Here is a 21,137-nt window from a genome sequence, read left to right on the forward strand (position 1 = left end):
GAATTTTAGTTTGTGATGTCAAGTTCGCTGATGAAGAGAGTGGGCCAGCTCCCAAAACATTATAATTATGTAAACTTACGAATTTTATAATAAATATTGACACGGTGAACCCAACAACTAACCATGGTATTTTTCATGAGCCGAGTCAGTAGGGACCAATCTAGGACCAAAAATGGTCAAATTTATTGATTCAGAGAGACCTAGAACAAGGTGGATTGATTCAATCAAGAGGAGTGCAACAAGAAGAAGATGGAGGAGGAATGGTGGAAGAAGATTTGTATGTTTTTAATTAACAAGTGGCTTTACGTCGCATCGACACAGATTGATCTTATGGCGATGGGTGGAAAAAGACAGGAAAGTAGAGAAGTGCCATAAATGCCCAGACCTGGCAGGAGCTAGATAAGGGGAAAGGATGATGATGATGATGATGATGATGATGATGATGATGATGATGATAACATTCTTCCAGTTGTTAGATTTGTCTTTATGGGCACCCACACTCTCTACCACCAGCACAGTAGTATTGGCTACTGAGTGTATGATTCGAAGCAGTGTATCGATTCATTCCAGTATCCGAGTGAATCGATTCACAGGAATGGTGAGCTCATGGCACACGATTCAGCTGACTCGTAGCAGAGAGTGCTGAGTGGCGCGCTCACGGCTCACAACCGGTACACTGGAAATTGGTGGGGAGCCGAACTTCTGTTGCACATGGATCAGTAAGACACAACACACGCGCGGTTCATTATCGGTACACTGGATATTGGCGGGGAACCGAATTTCCGCTGCAGCGGTACATACAGATCCACGGCACACTGAAAGAATCGTATGCTATAACGGACTCTCGCACTCAGCTCATTTGAAAATAATACCCATTTGCATTCACTGTCCTCTTTTTACAGGGAGCTTTAAATAATAGATGGATTTATTTGCAGTGTTAATAAGGTAGTCAGGTTTAGAACTAAATGAGGCCACAACACTAGTTGCAAATCGAGGATTGTGGCGACGTTTAGTAAATTCACAGAGGCTTGCAGACTGAACGCTGAAAGGCATAACAGTCTATAATGATAATGTATGTAATAAGGTAGTCAAAACATAATTCCAAAGTATCTAGCTTGTAAGTATGTAGGCTATTAGGTTATTCTACTGTATTTACCGTATTAGTTTAACGAAACTGTATTTTTATAACTAGTTGACATTCAGCAATTAATTAAACTCAGCTCTCCCGCCTACCCGCCTGGCTGAGTGGCTCAGATGGCTGAGGCGCTGGCCTTCTGACCCCAACTTGGCAGGTTCGATCCTGGCTCAGTCCGGTGGTATTTGAAGGCGCTCAGATACGTCAGCCTCATGTCGGTAGATTTATTGGCATGTAAAGGAACTCCTATGGGACTAAATTCCAGCATCTCGGCGTCTCCAAAAACTGTAAAAGTAGTTAGTGGGATGTAAAGCCAATAACATTATTATCTAGCCTACCCTATGACTATGAGTCATTGTCCGTTTTATATTGGGAAGAACCGCTCGATATTCTCTCTGTTCATATGTTGCATTGCACAATACTTCAATAATCGAATCATGAGATTACTAGTGTACATGGACAGTGAGTAAGTGAGCCGACTGATGTAATAGCTTAAATTAAAAAATGTTTAATCAGAAAACCAGTGGACTACTGTACATCTCGGGTAGCCTATACAAAATATGAAGGTTTAAAAAATCCTTTGATGAGAGAAAAAGACATTTTCAAACACGACCAAGCTAGTTGGCCATGCGTTTAGGGTCACGTAGCTATGAGGTTGCTTTCGGGGGATGGTGGATTCGAATCCTACTGTCGGCAGCCATTAAGATGGTTTTCCGTGGTTTGCCATTTTTCACACCAGACAAATGCTTGTGCTGCTGTACCTTAATTAATAATACCAATATAAATGGTCCGTTATTGGACATAATAAATTTTCCAGCTAACTCATTCTTGGTTGCCAGCGTTTTGCCCTCGTGTGCTAGGGTGGGCTCATCAGTTGGTACCTAGCACACCTACCAATACGCTGGCTAGTGCATACCGTGGAGGCCACTGCGTAGGCTACTTGCAGCCACCGGCAGTGCCAATGCATTAAGAGACTTTGTCTCATCCAAAAATTGATGCCTGCTTGGCCATTAGATGATATATATGTTGATTCCCATAGGGAATCTGAAACATTTGTCCCGAATGAGTAAATTTATAATACCAGTACAAATGGTCCTTAATTAAGGCCACAGCTGCTTCCTTTCCACTTCTAGCCCTTTCGTATTTCATCGTTGCCATAAGAGCTATCTGTGTCGGTGCAACATAAAGCAACTTATTTGATTTATATTTAATATGTAGGCTACTTTTTGTGGACACAGGTATTTTTACATCTAATTCTGTATAGAGTTGTGACATTCAGAGAACTGTGGAAAACCATAAAAATTTTAGTAACGTCAATTATTACTTTTTTAAAAAATTTATTCGTTATGCCCAACTAAGGAGCACGTGAACTTATTTAGCACAACGTTTCTTCTGGTCTTCCCAAAGTCACTTCATCCTTTTACTGTGCTTCATTTTGCGTTCTTCCGTCCATCCTGTAGCTTGTCTTTTAGATTGATCAGCAAATTTGTGTTTGTTTATGAGATTTCTGATTTTTTTTTTTTTTGTCTTGTAAGATTTCTTCATTTATACCAATTTCCTGAAGATCTTTGTTTATTTCTGTAAGCCAGTTATTGTGATTTTTTAGAGATACTGCGATTTAGTATTTTCTTTGTTAGCCTATTGTTAACTATCCTGATCTGGTGACCATAGAATTTTAATATTCTTTTTCTAATGGTGTCTGTGATTTTTTCTGTTATAGATTTCCTGTAATTTCCTTTTCATCGAAATACCATTTTCACATTTACGTCCTAGAATTTTCCTGAGACTTTTCCTTTATTGTTTTTCAATGTTTCTTTATTTCTGATCTGCCACCAATTATCAGATTTTCTGATGCATAAAGGGCTTCTGGTTTGACAGCTGTGTTGTAGTGTAATAATTTTGCATTTTGGGATATAGATTTTTTATTGTATCTGCTCCAGACAATTGTGTATGCTTTTTGTAATTCTTTCTTTGTTTGCTTGCTGATTTATCCCATTTGCTTGTATAATTTTGCCTAGGTATTTGAATTTATCTACTTGGGAGATTTTCCCATATCTAGTGATTAAGAGGATGGTTGTTAAATCCGTATACTTTGTCTTTTCACATGAAATTTACAGACCTGTTCGTGCCGCTATGTCATGAAGTTTTTCTATGGACAGGAGTGCTTCTTGTTTGTTGTTGGAGAGGATTGCCAAGTCATCTGCAAAGGTGAGGTAATCAAGGTGAATTTTGTTTGTGAGAAGTCTATCAATATTGATCTCTTTACTTTCATTTTTCCATTCTCGAACCACTTTTTCCAGAACTAGATTGGAATAGTAGTGGTGATATTCCATTGCCTTGTTTGACCCCTGTTGTAATTTCAAATGGCTCTGAAATTTCTTCTAAAAAATTAACTTTTGCTGTTGTGCCTGTTAGAGTTTGTTTGAACAATTCCCTTGTTTTGTCTGTCAACTTGAGATTCCTCAAGTATGTTGAATAGAGTCTGCTGGTCTATTAAATGATAAGCTTTTTTGAAGTCAACAAAGGTAATTATTGTTTATTTTGTTTTGTTTTGATGATGATGTCATCCGTTCGTTGGAATGCGACCATTGGCTCTCCAAGTTGTCCTGTTCCACACTGCCTCCTTTAGTTGTTCCAGGGTGAGGGTTGTGTCTGTGGGTTTGTTTTTTTTTTGTTTTTTACGAATTTGTAAAATAGTTTTTAAGTTGAAGATTTGTTCTGGGCATGATCTTCCTTTTCAAAACCCTGCCTGATATTCTCCAAACAGGTGGTCAGTTTTTTTTCTAATCTATTCAATAGGGCTTTAGAGAAAATTTTTTAGATGACTGATATTAAGGAAATCCCTCTGTAATTGTTTGTGTCTGATTTATCCCCTTTCTTGTGGAGTGGGTGAATTAGTGCACATTTCCAGTCTTCTGGAATTTTCTCAGTATTCCAAGTGTTCTGTATGATATCTTGAATTGCGTACGACTTTTTCTCACCTCCTGTTTTCAACATTTCAGCAATTATCCCATCTACTTCTGATGCTGTATTATCTTCCAATTCTTGAATTACTTGCTTGATTTCTTCTAAATTGGGAGGTTCTGAGTCTGGATTTGGTGTAGGTTTCTCAAAGGTTAATTGGTTTTGTGGACTTTCTCAATTTAATATACTTTTAAAGTAGTCTGCAAGAAGTTTGCAGTTTTCTTTGTTATTTGTTTCTAATGATCCGTCTGGACATTTGAAGTAAAGACTGGGCGCTTGGTAATTTTGGAGTTATTCTTTAAAATCCTTGTAGTAGTTTCAAGAGTTGTTTTTCTGTAAGTCTTGGCCTATTTCCTTCAGACGGGTTTGGTCTTTTTTTAGTTTTTCTGCTGTAATAATTTTGAATGTTTCCTTCTGTACTTTAAGGAATTCTTGCCATTTGATTTCAGATTTATGAGAGTTCCATATTTTCCATGTTCTAATTCTTAGTTCTATTGCTTTGTCACATGTGTCATTCCACCATCTGTGTTTCTATTTTCTAGGCATTGTGCCAATTTCCTGGGATGCCTTGCATACTATATTTTTTAGATTATTCCAGTCTGAGGGGACGTTTGATGGTAAATATGCAAGGAAACTTTCGGTATTTAATTTGAAAAATTCTAGGTCAATTTTTGGGATTTTCAATGTTCTCATTTTGGACCTGTTAGACTGAAACTTCACTTTTACTAAGGACAAGTAATGATCCAAATCTATAATTCCTTTTTTGACTTCAACATTCATGACTTCTTTTTGGTTTTGCCTGCTGATGACTACATGATCAATTTGAAATATAATATGCATGTATAGTACTGCACAAAAACCTATTTTTTTCTGCCTTTCAATTCTTAACTTATTTATCTTGTATTATTTCCTTACCATGAATATAATGACATTTCCAAGTTCTTTGAAATCATTTAAGAAAAGACTAGGCAAACAATTGATAGGGAATCTCCCACCTGGATGACAGCTCTAAATGCAGATCATTGATGATTGTGTGTACAAATATTTTTCAACAAACTCTATATACTTATTTAATGGAGTTGTTACTGTGGGGGAAAGGCTTTGTAACATCAAAACTTGATGCAAAAAAGTGGCTGCAGGAGAAACATGAATCTGAAAGCTAGATGACGCATGGGAAAGCAGTTCAGAGAATGAAGACCAGATGGCAGCAGCAAGCATTGAATGTTGTTGCTGCTGGTTTATCAGTACACACTACACAGATGCAATAGGATCGATGACTCTAATGAGCCATGAATCGGCTCACTGTATCGATTCAGTAAGGTGAACTGAATCAAATGAATTGATTCAGCAAAATGAATCGAATATCCCATCACTACAACACAGTGTCATCAACAAACAACATACTCCATGGGGCTTCTTCCGGGATGTGCTTGGACAGTTCATCGGTGATAATTATGAAAAGGTATAGGCTAAGTGCAAAGCCCTGATGCAGACCTACTTTAACTGCAAAATTTTCTGTGAACCCGTATGAACTTTGCACAGATGTTTGGCACTCATCATACATATCTTGAATGATGGTGATACATGAATGTGGAACATTTTTCCTCTTAAGGGCCCACCAAATCAGATCCTGCAGCACTCTGTCATGGGTCTGATCCAAATCTACAAAAACTATATCCAGGTCTCTCCTGTGCAGGCGATACTATCGATGAGAATTTACAGGGCAAATACAGCATCCATTGTTGATCTACTAGGCATAAATCCAAACTGATTTCCGTACAAGGGAAGTATCGAAACCGACAATGAAATTTCGTTGAGAGGATGAGGGAATCATAAGAAAGCAACGTATAAAAAAATAATTGCCATTTCAAGCTGTAAGATCCTGAAATTGGCACGGAAATGTCTAATAAGTTTGCATGCTTTAGCGTGTAACTGGACATGGACAGACCTAGTGACCAGCTGAAGTGAGCGCATTACCTTGTGTTTTCTGTGCCAGGCAGTTAACACATGTTCCTTCGAGAGGGCAGTTATGAATCTAGCTAATGTGCTATAAGCATTATGTTATTTCCATGAAAAACGTTTCCCTTCTTTTCATGAAATTTCTTTGGACATATGATCGAACTAATTGAAAATCATCCCATGAGTGCCAGCTTTGTCTCAGAGTCATGTTTGGAGAGAAATAATGATAGCAAAAATGATAGTGGAAGCAGCGACACCTTATCTGCATCATCTGAAAGAAAAGACAGCACCCCATTGCCAGGTACAAGAGGTGTTACTGATCCTAGTTTGAGCCCTGAGTCTGATTCCCATCAATCCAATGAAGCTACACAGTGGTCACTTGATTAATCTACCAGTTCAAGCTATGCTTCCGGTCCACAGAAGAAAGTGAAACACATTGTAGATCTTGCATACAATAGGAAAGCTCTAAATTTATGGTACAGTAAGGTAGAGGGTAAAAAGCGGCTTTCAATAACCGCTGCTTGCAAAAATTGAAGACCTCGGGGGAAAATAGTGATAACCCTCAAATTTAAAATTTTCAGTTTTTTCTAGTAAACAGTTCCATCCTACATGATGTTTTTTTTAAATCAAGAATCTAGTTGATTTAATGAGAGATGGCAGCACAATTCGGCTTCATTTTTATAACAAGCCACATGTCTCTGCAGTAAACAATGACAACCCACATTTCCAAGATGGGGGATCATGTTTCTAATGATGTGCTTTCTGCCAAACAAAATGTAATTTATGGTACAAAAAACAATGAAGTTGAGTTTATAGAAGGAGATGACAGTTTAAAGGATCAGGAATATGTTGAAACCCAGGAATATTATGGAAGTTCATCTCAAAGTAGTGAACAAGTACATTTTCGAGATGGCTAGCAGCTTTGTTTACCATGTGGTTTTGAGTGTGGGTTATAACTATTTACATGCTGTGATATAAAATACCTTTTGCGAAAGTATTAGCATTAGTATTCATTATTATTATTATGAAATCATGCTAACCCATACTATTAACTATTGTCATTATACAGAAATTTTATAAACATAACCGCTCTTTACACGTCCTTCATGTGACTTTGTGGGTTGTAACTTTTTACACTTGTTTATGTACCGGTACTATGCAGGTTACAATTTTTAGTTTACCTGTTATTTTCTTTAAAATAATTGGGTAACTGCATTATATGACATTTAAAAAACTTAAGGAAATCTCTTTAACATGCCGGGGTGGGTAGCTTAGGCGGTAGAGCTTTCTGACCTCAAGGTAGCGGGTTCGATCTGGGCTTAGTGCGGTGGTATTTGAAGGCGCTCAGATACGTCAGCTTCGTGTCGGCAGATTTACCAGCACAGTAAAAACTCCTGCGCAACAAAAATTCAGCATCTCGGTGTATCCGAAAGCAGTAAAAGTAGTTAGTGATACGTAAATGCAATAACATTATATTAAATTATTTTTCTGTAACTTAATTAATTTTATTAAACATAAGTCTACATTCAGAATTTTTCTTCCTTTCCTAGGGCTGTAAGGAAAGTGCTTTAATGAGTACCACCAGTATACTCTGAATTTGATGGTAGTTTCAAGTGCAGTGGTACAAACAGTACAGAAATGTTCATTGATGAGGAGGGTGATGAGTGTTAGATAAGTCCAGTTGAGAGTGAGAAAGACTACTTAACTGACATTAATCAAAGTATTTTATTATTGTAATTGTGTTATTAACTTGTTTCTTTGTGTACGTATTTTCGTATATTTCACAGATATGTTTTCTTGTATTGTAAATTGTTCACTACTTTATCCACATTGCATGTAAATAATTATAACCCTCAAATTGATAGGAACATTCAGTGTTTAATATACTCTAATTCCCTATAATACTGATTTTTAATGCATTTTTTCTCCAGCATGTTATAAAGAAGATCTACATGTACAATTGATGTGAGTAATTTGTTTCAAAGATCAAAAATATTAGCAGTAAATATTTTTTGAAAATTAATTTCATTATATCTCAGAACTTACAAAATGAGGGTTATCACTATTTTCCCCCGAGGTCTTCAATTCTTATATGCTGACATCACTACAGCAGCTGTACATATGAAAGAACCAGTTAGAATCTACATCATTAAGTTCCATACAGGAAATTGATGAATAAAACTCTTTTCTCGTATTGCAGAAGCCAGAGGGTTGAAGTGGAATGTTTGTCCCGAAAACCTGCTGCTATGGGCCTTGAAAATTTCAGGAGGGATTTCATTGGGACAAAGTAATTTCAGTGTATCTATTGGTTGGTTGAGTCTCTTCAAGAAAAAGTAGAAAAATCACAGAATTTTTATCACATATGTATCTGCAAGAAGAAGAGGATAAAGGTAATGTTGCAAAGAAATTTGTGGATGCAGCTACAGAGCGATTTTTAGATTATACCTCTTCATCAATATGCAATACAGATCAGAGTGGTTCATGCATGAAATGAAAGCAAAACGGACTCTGTCATTTGTTTGTGAGAAACATACAGAAGCAATTGCTCAGTCAGTTAGTGTATTCACCCATTTGTACACAATTATACCTACTGCTAGTATGGCCAGTAATCTTTCCCCAAAATTATTCAGTGTACTGCCGGAGGCAACTGGAACTTTCGGTCCAGGAATTTTCAAAGAAATATTTCATGCCAAAAATATAATTGTAACAGCCACAAAATCTGGGAAAATGAGGAAAAAGAATTAAAATATTGGTATAAAGAATCCTTCTTCCCATTTGCAGAAGGCAAGTGTTTGCTATTGTCATATTTCTGGACTACTTAATGGTGATAAAAGCTGCCTTGAAGACATTCCTTCGTGCAACAGTATAGATATTCTCCAGATTCCTCCTGTTCGGGAAAAATACATCCCTTGGATAAGTTTTTCACCATTATGCCAGCTTGTGAAGACTTCCGGTTTGATATTTATCAGAGAAACGGTGTATTGAAAATGCAATCCTTAATTCATTTTCAATTTTCTTCCCCACGTTTCGAGGGCATGATTAAAAAATTTTTGATTGCAACCAATTACACAATGGAGAGACCTCCCGAGTTTGAAGTACCTGCAAAATATTGCTTTCAAACAAGGAAGGAAAACTGTGAAGAATGATATGGCCTTAAAGTGCATATTCATTGCGCATGGTGCCAAAAATATTTGTGTTTTTGTCATGCGATTAATGCACCTCTTTTATGTTCCACATTCGTTCCCTAACATTACAGTGACCTGGGCACGCGGTAACCTGCTAGTTTGTTTTATTTCTCTCCAGCATAACTGCAACTCTACTGTGCGCCACGCCAGCCATCAAGATGCAAGGGTTGTCCTGTAGCTGCGTTGTCACATGGATGTTTAATCAAGATTTTGAAACCTTCCAGTTCAAAATGGCAACTAAATTTTTGTACATCACTATTTTATAGTCTCTTCATTCTCTCAGCGAAATTTTCTTGTCGGTTTTTATATGACCTTATTGTTAGTTCCTTTGTTAGCTTCCGTTCATTGACTCTCTCCCTTAGTTTTAGAAAATGACAAAGTAGTTTAATCCCTCAGTAATTGGCAAAATCTTGTGCATCCCGTTTGTTTTTATGTATGGGGATAATAATGTTCTTCCTCCAATCATTAGGAATTTTCCCCTTAAATGTGATTTTATAGAAAAGGTCTGTAAACCACATGATTCCTGTGTCCTTCCTGCTCTTTGAGGCTTCAATGTGGTCATCAACCGGGCCCAGGGCCATTCCATTTTCATTCTTCCTGTAGCTTTTTTCTCGTCTGCGAATGATACTAGACGCACAAGACCTAGTTTGATTGGGAGTTCTTCACAGGATACTCTGGAATTCTCTTCATTGGACAGTTCTTGAAAATATGTGATTTCCAGTGGCTTTTAACTTCCTCCTCCTGTGACAAGAGAGTTTTGCTTATCCGTAATGGCTGTAATGTGTGCAATGTCGTCCTTTATTCTTTTCCTTAATATTTTCAGTCTAAAGATCTCCTTTTCCCCATTTTTAGCTTCTAGAGGTTGATACAAAATATCTTATGCATGATCTTTGGCCATACTTACTACTTTCTTTGCTTCTCTCTTGGCCTCACAGTAGTTTAGGTGGTCGTCTCGATCTTTAGATGTTTGTCATGTTTTGAAACAGGTCTTCTTCTCTTTAACTGCAAGTTGGATTCTGCACTCCACCACCAAGTTTCCTTTTTTATGAAATTATTTTCCTATGTTTGAATGAGAACTTTCTTTGCAGTTTCCCTTCTTCCCATTTGCAGAAGGCATTGCACCAAACTTGTTCAATGTTGATTTTATCATCAAAACCCTGTAAGACATCTGTTTGTTACAGTTCATTCATGAGAGTTTCCATCAGCTCCCCCTATAATCTCTACCACGTAGTTCGTATAGGCATCTTTTGTCTCTTTCTACTTGGGCATCCAAGTACATTGATTTTGGGAACAAGTAGTCAATGTTGGGAAGGAAGGATTTCTCCTGGGATAACCTTGCAATTCTTCACATTTCAAATAGTTTCTCTTTGTGCTAAAATGTAGTTGATTTGTGATTTTGTCCCTCCACTTACATGTCATAAGTTGTTCATCCGCTGGGCTGCGTGGCTCGGTCTGGTGGTATTTGGGCTCAAATATGTCAGCCTCATATTGGTAGATTTAATGGCACATAAAAGAACTCCTGCAGGACAAAATTCTGGCACCTCGGCATCCCCAGCATCTCAAAAAAAAAAAAAAAAAAAAGGATTGAGCCAGGCTAGATCATAAGTCTGAGCAGTTAAGGGGAATTTTTTCACCCTCATCATTCCTCACTCTATTACTATATCCTCCATGGTATCTCTCAAACCTTAATCATTCCTGCCCCACATGGCTGTTCAGATCTCCAGCCATTATTAGCAATTCCTGTTAGACAATTTTGCTTAGGACCACATCTATGTCGGACCAAAACTCTTCCTTGATGCTCAAATGACAGCCAACTTGTGGGGTGTAAACACTGACTACATTCAGGGCTTCACTTTCTAGCTTGAGTTTAATAGCTAAGATTTGGTCATTCACTATCTTTACTTCTATCAGTTTCTCTGCAGAATCTTGGTCATGTACAATGCCACACATCAGACCTAGTAGAAAAACTAAACAAGTTCAATATGCAACCGGATTACTCTGTCCACTCTTTCGATATTGTAAACATGTACCCAAGCATACAAGTATCAAAATTAATTCCAATAATTAAAAACAATTTAAACAAAAACAGCCACTTAAGCAAACTAGAGTTACAAGACTTTATCACAGTATTAAAACTAATCGTCAACAATAACTTCTTCACTTTCGAGAATGTCATATATCAACAAGATGGTTTGGCAATGGGGTCACCGACCTCAGGCATTTTGGCAGAAATATACCAGGACTTCCTCGAATACACCAAAATTGACAATGAATTTGGAAACATTCTCTTTTGGGCCAGATTTGACGATGTCTTCGTAATCATGAATGAGAAATCAATTAAAGCTTCCACCACCCTCTTAAGACTCAACAATATTGATCCTCATTTCAAATTCACACTAGAATCCCAATCAAATCAAAAAATCAACTTTCTAGATTTAACTATCACTAGAAACTCAGATTCTTTCAGTTATAAAATATTCAGAAGACCTCCTCAAACAGCCTCCACCGTTCGCCAAGATTCAGTGCCCCCCCCCAGTCCCACAAACGAGCCACGTACAATAACCTAGTTCACCGAGCGTTCAGCATACCTATGTCCAAAAAAGATCTAAAGAACGAACTTAACACAATCCGCGGAATGGCAAATTTCAACGGCTTCAGCAATCATTTTATAGAAAGGATAATCAATAAACACAAACATCGCCCTAAAACTACCCTCAAAAAATAAATAACTAAACCTCTAACATTTTCCACCTTCACATTCAACAATGATATCTACAAGTTAACCAATATCTTCAAGAAACAAGGCGTTAAAATAGCCTTCAAAACCAACAATAAGAACATGAACGTTTTACACAATACTTCACACATCAACAAGACTAGCAGATTTTTAAAATCAGGAGTATATAGGATCAAATGCAACACCTGTGAAAACTCCTACATTGGGCAACCTGGAAGAAACTTCAATATTAGATACCACGAGCACACTAACGCAATAAAATACAACAGGTTTTCAGCCATCGGCCAACACATGCAAGATTATAACCATAATTTTACCAATATCGAACAGGACATGGACATCCTCGAATTAGCAAACAAGGGCCCTTTACTCAACATAATGGAAAATTACTACATACATCTAGACCAATATTTTAATGCCAGTCACAATCTCAATGAAATCTCAGAGAAACCCAACATACTCTTCAATCTATTTATCACTTTCCTCAGAAACAATAATGCAGCCAACCAAAACTCAATCCTGAATTTAATCAAAGGTACTTTTCCGAGACGATTACCCTTTCTCCCGCACCCTTCAGCCCCACCTTAAGCCTCCCCCCCCTCCCAACCCCCCCCCCCCCACCTCCCCTCATCCCCTCGCAAGCCACCTCCACTCTTCCTAAGCCACTTCCACTCCTCTCTGCCCACATTTCTCTTCCTGCCACCAGTCGCACACCATCAGCTAAACTACACACACTGCAGCGCGAGGTAAGCGTCCTTTCACTTTATGGTAACCTTTTCCTCTCTCCGTGTACTTTGTTTCTTACCGGCTTTTCTGCATTTTAATAGGTCCAATTTGGTTTCCGCTAAGAACTGAGAATTAATATCTCCACGCGCAGTGTTCACTTTCTTCTTAACCAGAAATTCAAAAATAACTTCACAACCAACAATCAACAATGCTGCCCGTCAACACAGCTTTAATACACCAACTGCCTATTTTCTCTGCTTAAGCTGATCAGTGTCAAGCCGACTCGGCATATAAAGAGTATCACTTTTTTACTCTCCAGACTTTGTACATACTTGTATATATTTTTATGTGTGTCATTTTACATTGTATTCTTTTTTACGAGGACCTACTGATTTCCATGAGTGTATAATTTTTACAACACTAAGCACCCCATTTGTACCTTGTTCCTAACTTCTTAATATGTATATTCCTTGTATAATTATTAACTATTACTCACCTGTACCACACTAACATCTCTCATTTCATCTACCACACTTCACTTTATAAATTATAAATCCATAAGATTCTTACCATTAAAATAACATTTAGGATTTTGCCAAGAGTTGTTTATGCTTTAATGTGGCTGATGATGACCCCTAGGCGGGTCGAAACTAGTTCCATGTAATTTAAAATATTGTAAATACATCTTAGTATTGAATAGGTGGAAACCTCTACTGTGTTATTATTCATATGTTATTCTCAGTTCAATACGGGCCAACAACATGAAATTCATAACCCTTGATGGGATTAGTGTCTCAGATTTTAAGGTTAGCCAAGGCTGGATGATTAATTTCATGAAGAGAAATGGACTTACTCTTCGACAAAGAACATCATTAGGCCAAAGATTGCCGAATTATTTGAACCAAAACATAATTGTGATTACAATGCAGAAAGTGAACACATGTTTGCTTTCCCAAATAGGAAACAAAAATTCTATGCCAGGTAGATTTGATATCCCACAAAGACGAACAATTGATAAGAAAGGGGTACGGAGTGTTGTACGTACTACTGGATGCGATAAACTACGATGTACTGTAATGCTTGCTGTAACAGCTGATGGCAGAAAGCTGGCACCTTACATTGTTTTGAAACGAAAAACAATGCCAAAAGTAATATTTACATGATGGCTTCCACGTTCGTATCCAGGAAAAAGGGTTGCTGGACACATTACTCGTACAAGATAGGATACAAACTCTTTGGGGAAATCAAGTGGGGTCTCTCCTTCGATGCCCAGCCCTCCTCGTGTTGGACAGTTTTCATGGCCATGTGACGGAAGACACTTAAGGAATTATTGGAAACAATGAAAACAGTTTCGGTAGTGATTCCTGGTGGTTTGACATCGGTACTTCAACATTCTAATAAATTTGATATTCCAATGAAAAAAACACTCAAGGACAATGTGCAAAAACTCTATCAGTGCTGGATGACAGAAAGTGTGAACAAACTTACTCCACAGGCCACGCTTGGGAGAAGATTTCTTCAAAGGTGTTTGAAAAAAGCCTCAAGAAAATGGGAATCTCGAATATGTTAGACAGAACTGAAGATGACTTTTCATGGGGAGATGTGAGCAGTAATAACACCAGCAATTCTTTCTGCATTGCCAGTAGTACCATCAGAGATGTTAGCCTATAAAAGCCTTTTTTTTTTCTTGTTTGCTGATATGTCACTATTACTTATGTTATTTGTATTTAGTTCATTCATATTAACTTGCTTCAGGTCGTATTATCAGCTCGTCATCATCATTTCCCATTTCCAGCTTCCCGAGTCGGGTTGTGAATCAAGGATGTCCATCACTCTTCTCCTTTTTTAAGTACATCTTCTGGTTTTCCTCCCCTCTTCTCTATGCACTCCCCACAGTGAATCTGTCCACCTCTTTCGGGGTCTTCCTCGTGGTCTCTTTCCTGTTAATTTCTTTGCTTTTTCTGGCACACTCTCTTCTCCCATTCTCATCATATGCCCATACAACTTTAGCTTTGTTGTTTCTATCCTGTCTTAAAGTTTCCACTTTCCTTATCTCTTCATTTCTAATTCTATCCTTTCTGCTCTTGCCCTCGATACCTCTTAGGAATTTCATCTCCACTGCCTGTATTCTACTCTCCTCTCGTTTTGTTGTAGTCCACGATCCAGCTGCATAGGTTAGTATGAGTTCATAATAGGTTGAATATAATACTTTCTTACATTTCTTCAGGACATCTTGGTTCCACAAAATACCCCTTACACTCTGGTAGAAGCTATTTGCTTGTTGTATTCTTTTCCCAATTTCCTCGGTTATCTTTCCATCTTCTGTGACCGGGCGAGTTGGCCGTCTGGTTAGGAGTGCGCAGCTGTGAGCTCGCATCCGGGAGATAGTGGATTCGAAACCCACTGTCGGCAGCCCTGAAGATGGTTTTCCTTGGTTTCCCATTTTCACACCAGGCAAATGCTGGGGCTGTACTTTAATTAAGGTCATGGCCGCTTCCTTCCCATTCTTAGGCCTTTCCTGTCCCATCGTCGCCATAAGACCTATCCGTTTCGGTGTGACGTAAAGCAACTACATCTTCTGTGATCACACTTCCCAAGTACTTGAAACTTTTAACCACTTCCAGAATTTTACCATTCAGTTTCATCTTTCCTCTTCCTTCCTTCCTTCCTTCCTTCCTTCCTTCCTTCCTTCCTTCCTTCCTTCCCCTTGTCATCACTATTGTTTTACTTTTCTCTGTGCTTACTTTCATCTCAAATTTTTCTATCTCATCTGCAACCAAGATGGCTTTTATTGCCTGTCTTCCCAATCTGTCTGTAATGTTCTTATGAATTTCATCCATGAGTACGATGAATAGTATGGGGGATAATACACTTCCCTGTTGGAGACCAGTTTCAGCTTTAAATCATTTTGTTTTTCCTATACTAGTCTTCACACTACTAGGGCGTCACCCTGAAGTGACGCGCAGTTCTCGGTGCTCTGGGGGAACTGTGAGAAGTGGGCTACCAGACTTCGCAAGAATCGGTATCATCATTGTCATGACTTTGAATGGCAAGGTAGGAGAACTGATAGAGTATATGGAGAAGAAAGACATAGCAAGATCAAAAAGAATTAAAGGAAGGGTATAGATTATATTGGAATGGAGGAAAGATGGCATTATCAACGCATAACGGGAAGAATATTTTCCAGTGTTTATCTGTATTCTGTGAATAATTTATGCACCCAAATTTTTTGCCTGTACTTTTATCGAAAAAAAGTGTGTTAATCATGGGTGAAAATACGGCAAGTTTTTAAAATGTATTTCACAATTGCTGTTATAGCTAGAAACTTCATTTCCAATTTGTGTTTCAGGGAAAAAATGGTGTGTGGGTTTTTTCCCCTGGAAAAAAAAAGTTACTTTTAAAATTTAATTTTGATGATCATAAGGAAGAAATGTGACAGTGGGATATTGATGCATGGGAAATGGGTTACTTAAAAAATAGCAGTTTCAGGAATTATCATGGGACGTCACAAAAATTGTATTTTGTATTGGATTTAGTTATAAGCAGGTTTGTATTACAGCAGAATTCCATTAGTCCGGCATCCAACAGTCCGGAATGCCTGATGGTCCGGCACCATTCCAGGATTTTTAAATGTATTTTAATGTTTGTAACAGTTAAAGCCCACGGCGCGGTTAGAAACCACCCGGAAGTGTCCACTACGCGTCTGATAGTGTTAAACACAATGAGGATTGTTGGCTGTCACCACACAGAAGTTCAGTTCATTGTTTTCATTGCAAGAACTTTTCGCTACAGTATTTTTTCTTGCGATCTAGGATCTGTATTACAGTAGTGCAGTAGTGTAGTGAACATACATATCAAAGTGCCCTGCGGAAGTTTTCTTGGTATTTAAGCAGTGGCAATATTCTCGAAACTGAAACCTTCTTCAAGTTCCAAATCAGGAGAGAAACGTAAGCACGTAACTCTGACCATCAACCAGAAACTGGAAATTATCAAACGCCTGGAGAAAGGTGAGAATAGAAATATTTTGTTGAATGAATTTAATATTGGCTCGTCAACCATTTACGACATAAAAAACAAAAAGATGAACTAATGAAATTTGCTTCTCAATTGGTAACAACTGAAAAATTTGCTTCCAGACAAACATTAAAAAAACCAAAACTGAAACAATTAGATTGTTCAAATTGGACAAATGGTTCAGTGCAGTACGCTCCGAAGGAAAGCCGGTAACGAGGCCAATGGTTATTGAAAAGGCAAAGAAATTTGGACAAGACTTAGGTGTTGCAGAAAGTGAATGCAATTTTTCTGATGGTTGGCTCAGAAACTTTAAGTTTCAGCATGTATTTCGAAGACTTGATGTAACCGGAGAGACACCTTCAGCAAACCAAGATTTAGTGCTGCCCTAATTTTGAGCTAAATTTATTACACTAATGATTCTGCTGATCAACATTTTACTGCAAAATGCCGTGTTACAGCTGTTTTCGCTCTACGCCTTAACCTATATTGTAGTAAGAGGTACCGCCCGATAGTACAGCATTTTCGGTAATCCGCACCGGGCCGGTCCTGAACGTGCCGGACTATCGGACTTCTACTGTATCTAGTTTGTGCTGGTTTTTAATTAGAAATACCCTAAAAGTAATTGAAATACATTATGCAAGATAATCATTAAGTAAATTGCTTTAAAAATTTGCAAATTGACTTAGTTATTTTAATCTCTATTGAATTAAGTCTTATGTAGAGTGAGTACTGAGAAATTACTAATTTCATACTTCTTTATTTCTATGTTGATTGTGTAGTAAATATTGTCTATCTTGCCTGTTAAAATTACTTACCTTGTCCTTTAATCATTTTTGTTTTCAACTCTAGTAATTATGAGACTCATTCATTGCTTGACATTGCCTCGTGGAATGTACATGACGTCTAAGAACTTTAGCCCTTGTACCAGTGGTGAGTTGATTTTGTTGCATATTTACGACAAGGGCATGCCTTATAGATCGACAGGTATGAGAAGATGTTTTCAACATATTTATAGCGAGGCTTGTAGGCTGTTATTTTTAATGATTGTTTTAATAGTGAATGCCTCTCCCATTAAAATTGGATATTCAATTTCTGATTTATCTAATACCTTTCTAGGCCACAGTGGGCAGTCATCAAAGGTTCTATATCGCCGCACAAGGACCTATGTCATCTACGCTCACAAGCTTCTGGCAGATGATTTGGGAAGCTGATGTATATTTGGTACTGATGCTTACTGGTGCACAGGAAGAGGGCTCCATATTGTACTGTCCAGGACTCGGCGATAGGTGTCTAGAACTTGGTCAGGTAAATATCTGCTGTTGTTTAAGTACAAAATTGCAGTGATGCTCTTCATAAAACTTGAAATTTGAAGTAATTGTGGTGCTTAATTTTAGTATGTACTCATTTTAACTAGTGAAAACACTATTAATATTGTTGGAATTCTTTTAACTTAAGTGATAAATTAATTTTTATCAGCAAAGTTGGTCGGACGGTAGAGCACTGGCCTTCTGAGCCCAACTTGGATGGTTTGATCGTCGCTCTGTTGGGTGGTATTTGAAGGTGCTGAGATACGTCAGCCTCATGTCAGTAAATTTATTGGTATGTGAGAGAACTCCTGCAGGACAAAATTCCAGCACCTCGGCATCTCCAAAAACTGTAAAAACAGTTAGTGGGACATAATATCAGTAGCAATATTATTAACATTTTATCAGGTTGTTTTGCAACTTCTTTCTTCTACTAGAAGCATAATAAAGTACAACAAAATATAATGATTAAAAATGTCTGTAAATTTGGGCACCGAGGTACACCAAAATGGATCCCTCAGATTTAAATAAAAGCATGATAATGTACTCCGCTCCCAGAGCATGTACATAAGGCTTTGTTTTCGTACATCTGTTTCGTGCTTTACCTAATCCCCTGAAAATGACTGCAACGATTAGAACTGCACCAAGGTTATATACCTTAAATTTAACCACCTCAGTAACTTGGAATAAACTAGCTACATTCTATAATGACTTTATCTACAGAGATTCATGTCATCAAGCTCTTGTAATAAACATGTGCACAACCCTACAAAGTAAACAAACAGAACACTGGAAAGTTTTCCTCTAATACATGAACATATAAATAAAGCTAAATCATAAATAAAATTACGTGAAAAAACATGGCTGCTCTTCTTTAACAACTCGAGATTATGACAATTTACTGCAATTTTGAGTACTCAACAGACAACGTTCTAGTTCGATAGCGACACACTTTGATGAATTTGTGTAATCATACAGAAGTCTCAGAGATCATACCATTGACATATGGTATCCTGTTAAATGTAACTTAAAAGTTTTTCAGTCTGTTGAACACACAAGTTCAATATAAGTATTATACTATAACATACCTGTAAAAAAAAAAACCACTATTAAACAAGGAATAGCAATACACACTATTAACAAAGAATGACATGTTTTGTTCTGTTTTGTTCTTAAAGAACTTCATCGGATTCTGTTAACACTAGCACACCCAGGGTTTACAACCTTCCTATAATCGTAAGTTACGATCTTCATTTCCGTGTTGATGTTTAACCAATAATGTAGAGTTTGAGGGATGCTCCACCATTCAACACATTGCAACAATTTATTAAATTATAATTATATTATATTATATTATATTATATTATATTATATTATATTATATTATATTATATTATATTATATTATATTATATTATATTATATTATATTATATTATATTATATTATATTATATTATATTATAATTATTCTTATAATTTAATAAATTGTTGCAATGTGTTGAATGGTGGAACATCCCTCAAACTCTACCATCCTATAATGCCCAAAGGGAATAATTTTTTTTTTTTGCTATTAGCTTTACGTCGCACCGACACATATGTCTTATGGCGACGATGGGACAGGAAAAGCCTAGGAAGTGGAAGGAAGCGGCCGTGGCCTTAATTAAGGTACAGCCCCGGCATTTGCCTGGTGTGAAAATGGGAAACCACGGAAAACCATCTTCAGGGCTGCCGACAGTGGGGCTCGAACCCACTATCTCCCGATTACTGGATACTGGCCGCACTTAAGCGACTGCAGCTATCGAGCTCGGTAGGGAATAATTTTGACTCCATACATGACTTTAATCCAATTTACATGTATGAATATGACTTGTTGTTTTTTTCTGATGTCTATGATTTTTGCATAACTTGAACATTATATTCTTGGTCGTTTCGGCAAAATTTGTCATGACATTGCATGGTATTCAAACTATGGTTTAAAAAAAGATAAGTGCAAGATATCAAATAATGAGCAACCATTTTATTAAAACATAAAAAATGTAAGTGTTAAAAATATGAGTTACATCAATAACTTGGTGTAGAACCCTAGTTGAAAACAGTGTTACATATATCGTACTTTTAAATGTGTTGTAAAAAGGAATAAAATATATATGAATAGCTCAACACACAACTAGAGGCCATTGAAATTTTTTACTTCCTATTACAGATGGCAGTGTAAGACCCACAGACTCCTTTATTGCATGCGCTACATTTTCCTACTATCATATTCCTCTACCCCCTGCGGGTGGGGGACGCACATGTAGAATACACCCGCAGTATCCCCTGCCTGTCGTAAGAGGCGACTAAAAGGGGCGACCTAGGCGCGGACATGGCTTGCGGTTTGGTATATTGTGTTGGACCTCCTGTGGATGGGAGGGGCTGAATACATCCCCCCTAAGAGGTTGGCAAAAGCTGTGCCCCAGCCGGTGGAGGCGGCATCTTCGACCAGGGCTGGGAAATCATCTCCCAGCCCATCAAAATTAGAAAAGAATGCGGAGAAGAAGAACGCCCTTACCGGGCGCTCCCGCACTTCCCCTGCGAAAGAGAAATCATGCCCTCCATCTGGAGGGTATGAGTCCATGCTAGCAGGTACTCCTGCTCCAAAACCTGCACGTTCCCCTCGTAGGGGAACTTCCCGCCCCCGAAAAGCATCGAAGTTCTGGGCGTCATCCCCGCCGTCTGTTGATGAGAGGATGGACATCGCGCTGTCATCTACATCTACAGATGTAGATGTTGATAATGTTTAGGCTTACGAGCATCTTGTCGCTCATAAGCTAACACTGCTTTCATAGTCCACACTATGGCACTGTTACAGCGGAATTGTAACGGTTATGACAGGCATCTTGCTGAGCTACGTCAGCTCACTAGTGACTATGCTGCAAATATAATCTGTATTCAGGAGACAAACTTTAGACCAGGTCATCATACCGCCTTGAGAAATTTCAGATTATACTCGACAGAACGATATTATGCCCTCCGGGCATCTGGTGGCATGGGTATTTTTGTCTGTTCTGATACCCAAAGCGAAGAGGTCCCTCTAAGGACCCCACTGGAAGCAATTGCGGTGTGAGTACCGC

The 21,137-nt window shown here is 37.9% G+C and overlaps 1 protein-coding gene across 1 annotated transcript in view; it reads left to right on the top strand.

Moving 5' to 3' along the window:
- Pez (protein tyrosine phosphatase non-receptor pez) overlaps positions 1-21,137 on the top strand; it is a 923,645-nt gene that overhangs the window by 694,698 nt on the left and 207,810 nt on the right. Inside the window, exon 18 of the mRNA XM_068226358.1 lies at positions 17,837-18,025. Within this exon, the coding sequence (XP_068082459.1) occupies positions 17,837-18,025 (189 nt within the window). The remainder of the gene's footprint in view (positions 1-17,836; positions 18,026-21,137) is intronic.

The sequence above is a fragment of the Anabrus simplex genome, chromosome 2, assembly GCF_040414725.1.
Source record: "Anabrus simplex isolate iqAnaSimp1 chromosome 2, ASM4041472v1, whole genome shotgun sequence".
Lineage (NCBI taxonomy): Eukaryota > Metazoa > Arthropoda > Insecta > Orthoptera > Tettigoniidae > Anabrus > Anabrus simplex.